The sequence below is a fragment of the Piliocolobus tephrosceles genome, chromosome 14, assembly GCF_002776525.5.
Source record: "Piliocolobus tephrosceles isolate RC106 chromosome 14, ASM277652v3, whole genome shotgun sequence".
Lineage (NCBI taxonomy): Eukaryota > Metazoa > Chordata > Mammalia > Primates > Cercopithecidae > Piliocolobus > Piliocolobus tephrosceles.
Genome location: NC_045447.1, coordinates 34,905,343 through 34,910,751, shown reverse-complemented (window position 1 = coordinate 34,910,751; position 5,409 = coordinate 34,905,343). Strand labels below are relative to the sequence as shown.

The following is a 5,409-nucleotide window of genomic DNA, read 5'->3' as shown; positions in this document are numbered from 1 at the left end:
AAAAAAAAAAAAAAAAAAAAAAAAAAAAAATCAGCTAGAGGAAAAGAGATATACTATATGCTAGTGAACAGAAATAAAAATGTCTTTAGACTTTTCTTGTTAAATGCTACATATGTAAGCCAGAAGTCTGGAACATCCATAAAGTGCTGAAAGTAAAACATGTCAACTAGAATTGTTTCTTTAACAGAAATATTCTTCAAAGTGAAGGCAATAAGAATACTTTTCAGACAAAAACATCTGAACCATACTACAGGTTAAAGGAAGTTCTCAGGCAAAAGGAAAATGATACCAGATGGAACCTTGGATCTACATAAAGGAAGGAAGAGTGTTGGAAAATAACATGGATTTGGAGTTCAGGAAAGTTTCTTCCAACCTTATGCAGTGATTCAGAAAGTCAGCATAGTGATAGAAATCTAAAAGGTCATATGTCCTCACGTCTTACCTGCAGATAGCCAATTAATTAAAACCTCCTAAAAGAAGGTTGTGAATGAATATTCACATAATTGAAATTAGTCATTAATTTAGTAATTGTTTTTTTCTCCAGCATGGTATATAATCCATAGGCCTTGAATTGTTCTTCTGTGTCCTGTGGTACCATCATGTAACCCTTTTTTTATGTACGTAGAAAATATAGACACTTGTTAATGTTCCTTATGACCCCTTATATCATTTTTATGAGTAGAAATATATTTATCTATATTTTTATAAAATTTGTAAATAAGAATAAAAAATACAGCACCTGCTGCCTGTTCATAAAAATTGAATTCCACAGTTTAGTTCCCAGTATCTTTAGCTATATTTGCCAAAGCCCTAGAAAATGTTTTGAGGAAAATAGAAAATGTATGCTTCTCTTCTTACTGGGACCTATAAATTATTTCCATAATTAAGGTGCTATAAAGTTATTTTTAGATATACCACTATCCAGCATGGCAGTTAAAAAAAATTCTGCTATGCTGAAGGGTTAAAGATTAAGTTTAAAACTCAGTACTTGGGGCACTCATCACAGAGAAAGACAAACATAATTTTAGGTTGGCTGAATGACTTTAGCTCCCTTTTATACAGGTGATTAACAGTCTCACTGTGATTTCATTTTGATGACACTGTTTTTGTTTTTTTTTTGCTAGGAATTTTCCTCTGCTTATGCACACATTTTTTCCCTACTTATATATTTCTTAATAAATAGCCCTATTAGAATGCACAAGCCTTGGACCAGGCACAGTGGCTCATGCCTATAATCCCAGCACTTTGGGAGGCCAAGGCGTGTGGATCACTTGAGGTCAGGAGTTCGAGACCAGCCTGGCCAGCATGGTGAAATCCTGTCTCTACTAAAACTGCAAAAATTATCTGGGTGTGGTGGCATGCACCTGTAATCTCAGCTACTAGGGACACTGTGGCAGTAGAATTGCTGGAACCTGGGAGGCAGAGTTTGCAGTGCCACTGCACTTCATCCTTGGTGACAGAGCAAGACTCTCAAAAAATAAAAAAGAATGCAGCAAGCATTGAGTTGGCTATTCTAGTACTGTATACCAAGATGTACTTGAAGTTACAGAATAAGTATATTACAAATGCTACTCTAATGTTTAGTCTAATGTTAAGTAATTATAAATATTTTATATTAAAATAAGATGTTTTATGAATTATTTTTAAGGAAAAAATTTATTTTTAAGGAAAAAATATAATAATTATTATGATCTTCATACCAGATTAGAATGAGCTGCAGTAAGCTAGAAGAGAACTGAAAATAGTGCTGTGGAACCTGAGATTAGGTGTAACTATGAATTTTACATAAGATTATTTGAATTTTTGGCAGTGATGTACTTAATGGGCCATCATCCATACAACTTATTCGCAAATGGTACCAAAAATATAGAGATTGTGTGTCTGTTTTTGTGTATATATGCATACTTATGTAAGCGTGTACATTATGAAAGTTTGAAAAATGACATCTCACCTAGTTACTGTTACCAAGACAATAGTTATTGTATTAATGACCATAGCCCTTACTCACCTTCTACCTAGGGTCTAATGAGCCAAATGGGGAAGGAAAAAAAAAGAACTTTTAAAACTAACATGATCTTAAGAGTAGGTGCCAAATGTAATATGGCAGTATTAAAATTGTCTGAAAATAGCATGCTTCTGAAAAGAGGAAAAATGGAAAGCCAAAATAAAAGAAATATTTTAATACAACATAAATGTTAAAGTTTGAAACTCAAGATTCTTTTTTTATATGACTACCTTTCAGATAAATCTGCTGTATCCACAATAATAGGATCACATATTTGCTTCACTGTTTGGATAAGTGGTAAAATCAAATTTTTATGGCTTTTCTTCTACTGACTTTTTCTTAGGTCTTTAGTGGCCTTGTCATTAATACTGTCAATGCTCCTCTTCAAACCTGCTCCAATTTATATCCTTGATGAGGTAGATGCAGCCTTGGATCTTTCTCATACCCAAAACATTGGACAGATGCTGCGTACTCATTTCACACATTCTCAGGTGAGAACCAGAAAAAAAGTCTCAGTAACAGTTTAATTAGACTATTTTTCTAAAACCATTCTTTAGTAGTAGTCAATGTTAGTAAGGTATTTAGGGTTGATAAATACTAAAGTATTATATATTTAAATAAACTTATGTTTATATAGGTATAGAAGGAAAAAAGGTTCACTCTCCTTTTAAAGAAAGACCTAGGCATTAGGGAGATTCCAATTTAGTCATAATACAGAATTAATTTAGGGTTAATACAATTGTTTTCTCTAGTTAGCTGCCATAAAGATGTACAAGATGTACGATCAAAACAAAACTGTCTCAGGGATATTTAACTCAGGTATCAGAAAATCATGTGACACTTGATGGGGGAATTTAATTTCTCATGACTAAAAAGTCGAACAAAGCCTCTGAAGCTAAGAACAGTTTGTTTTTATTACAGTGTTGCTGTAGGACCTGGGGCTGCCAAATATGCTTGCATATATTATGCATTGTACAACTCTGGGGACTTCACTCATAGTTAAGAGACTTCTAAAACAATTTGAACAGCTAGTATACATTTAGGTGCCTCATATAACTAAAGAAATAAAATCAAAATTATCTCCAAACAATTCTTATGCCCAGTATAAAGGAGTAAACTTCAAGTATATCACAAAAAGTTTTTTTATACTTTTTTTCTTTTTTCCTTAAGTTCATCGTGGTGTCACTAAAAGAAGGTATGTTCAACAATGCAAACGTTCTTTTCAAAACCAAGTTTGTGGATGGTGTTTCTACAGTAGCCAGATTTACTCAATGTCAAAATGGAAAGATTTCAAAGGAAGCAAAATCCAAGGCAAAACCACCCAAAGGAGCACATGTGGAAGTTTAAACTACAAGTTTATTTCTTCATCTTGACCTGTTTTTTTAAACATAAACTTTTAAGGACTTGGGATAAGTAATTTGTTGATATAAAAAAATTAATGTTACTATGTTACTTAACCCATGTTTTCTCTTTATATAATCACTTATCACTTACAAATGAGCATATATTCCTAATCTCTTAACCAGTCTAATTATGGTCCAATTATTGTGATTGTGGTTTTATGCATATCATCAAATGTTTCTTTCTTATGCAGGTCTTTTATATATTAGGAATCCTGAGATACCCAATTCCGTATGTAAAAGCTAATATACAAAAAAGCAGATTAAATTACATGATAAATGTAGCTGATCATCAGTGTTTAATTGATTTAATTCCTAAGGCAATATTAATGTGTTTTCTCTTCTAATAAAGTCATTCAGGTAAGGAAGAATTATAAATCATGTAACTGGACCAACAATGGGAACACATATAAAGCTATTATGCATGCACAGAGCTGTTTGAGGCTAGTTTTTTAACGACACAACTCCAGACCCCGATTTAGACTGAGATAGAAAACAGATCTTGAAAGATTTCTTATTTTAATGATACATGAGTATCATGTTCCTATATGCTTAATAATTGGTCTCTATGACTTTAATGTTGTTTTTTTTAAGCTTTATAAGTATTTTTAAATAAAAGCTTAGGAGGAGGTGTGTTGCGTGGTAGTATCTGCTGCAAGTTTATCTGAAGTCTGTTAATATTTTCCAAGATTTACTTTTACACTGTTGGTGGGATTGTAAACTAGTTCAACCATTATGGAAAAGAGTATGGCAATTCCTCAAGGATCTAGAACTAGATGTACCATATGACCCAGCCATCCCACTACTGGGTATATACCCAAAGGATTATAAATCATGCTGCCATAAAGACACATGCACACGTATGTTTACTGCGGCACTATTCACAATAGCAAAGACTTGGAATCAACCCAAATGTCCATCTGTGACAGACTAGATTAAGAAAATGTGGCACATATACACCATGGAATACTATGCAGCCATAAAAAAGGATGAGTTTGCATCCTTTGTAGGGACATGGTTGCAGCTGGAAACCATCATTCTTAGCAAACTATCACAAGAAGAGAAAATCAAACACCACATGTTCTCACTCATAGGTGGGAACTGAACAATGAGATCACTTGGACTCGGGAAGGGGAACATCACACACTGGGGCCTATCATGGGGAGGGGGGAGGGATTGCACTGGGGAGTTATACATGATATAAATGATGAATTGATGGGTGCTGACGAGTTGATGGGTGCAGCACACCAACATGGCACAAGTATACATACGTAACAAACCTGCACGTTATGCACATGTACCCTAGAACTTAAAGTATAATTAAAATATATATATATATATATATTTTCCAAGATTTTTGTCAGCCTTTTCATAATCCAGTCATCAACAGCCTATTGGTAAACAAGAATGTAGGAGCCTGTAGACTAAACCAAATTTACTTTTCCCTGAGTCTGATACATATATATATTTGATATATGTATTTGAGATATATATAAAATATATATATTTATATCTGGTATATGTATAAATATAAATAAATCGATCCATCTGTTCCACCAAAATAACTCAAAAGTTGGATAATTGTTTGTGTCTTCTGCTTTCCAGTTCAAAGGGATGAAATTCCTTTAGAACTTGAAAGATGACACTAGCAAACACCATGAGAATGTTATCTACAGTTTTTGGTATCTTTAGGTACATCATCAGTAGAACAGTGACTCCAAACTGAATCATAAAGGCTCTGACATGATGTAATCTGATCTTCCATGTGTTATTTTGGCCCCACATCTCTTCTTGATTATTTTAGTCTTATTTCCTTAGTATTATTATCATACTTTCCCTGATATATGGCTGTACTTCCTGGCCCTGGGCTTGACATTTCTCACCCTTCATTCTACATACATATGAGATGTCAGAAAACATGCAGTAATTGATATTAAGGGACACATTGGAAAGGACTGAATCTGGAATTAGTTCTGTCCACTGTGGAGGGGAGAGGAAATAATG

General features: G+C 33.6%; 1 protein-coding gene across 9 annotated transcripts in view; it reads left to right on the top strand.

The window, feature by feature from the left end:
• Positions 1–3,694, top strand: part of SMC2 (structural maintenance of chromosomes 2) — a 45,850-nt gene extending 42,156 nt beyond the window's left edge. For 8 of the 9 annotated variants that reach the window (XM_023202465.2, XM_023202483.2, XM_023202475.2 and 5 more), the window contains 2 exons: positions 2,349–2,496; positions 3,176–3,693. In XM_023202465.2, coding sequence (XP_023058233.2) covers positions 2,349–2,496; positions 3,176–3,352 — 325 coding nt within the window. In that variant the 3' untranslated portion in view covers positions 3,353–3,693. Of the gene's footprint in view, positions 1–2,348; positions 2,497–3,175 lie in introns of all 9 variants that reach the window. The other variant, XM_023202451.2, reaches the window with a different exon arrangement.
• Positions 3,695–5,409: the final 1,715 nt, after the last annotated feature.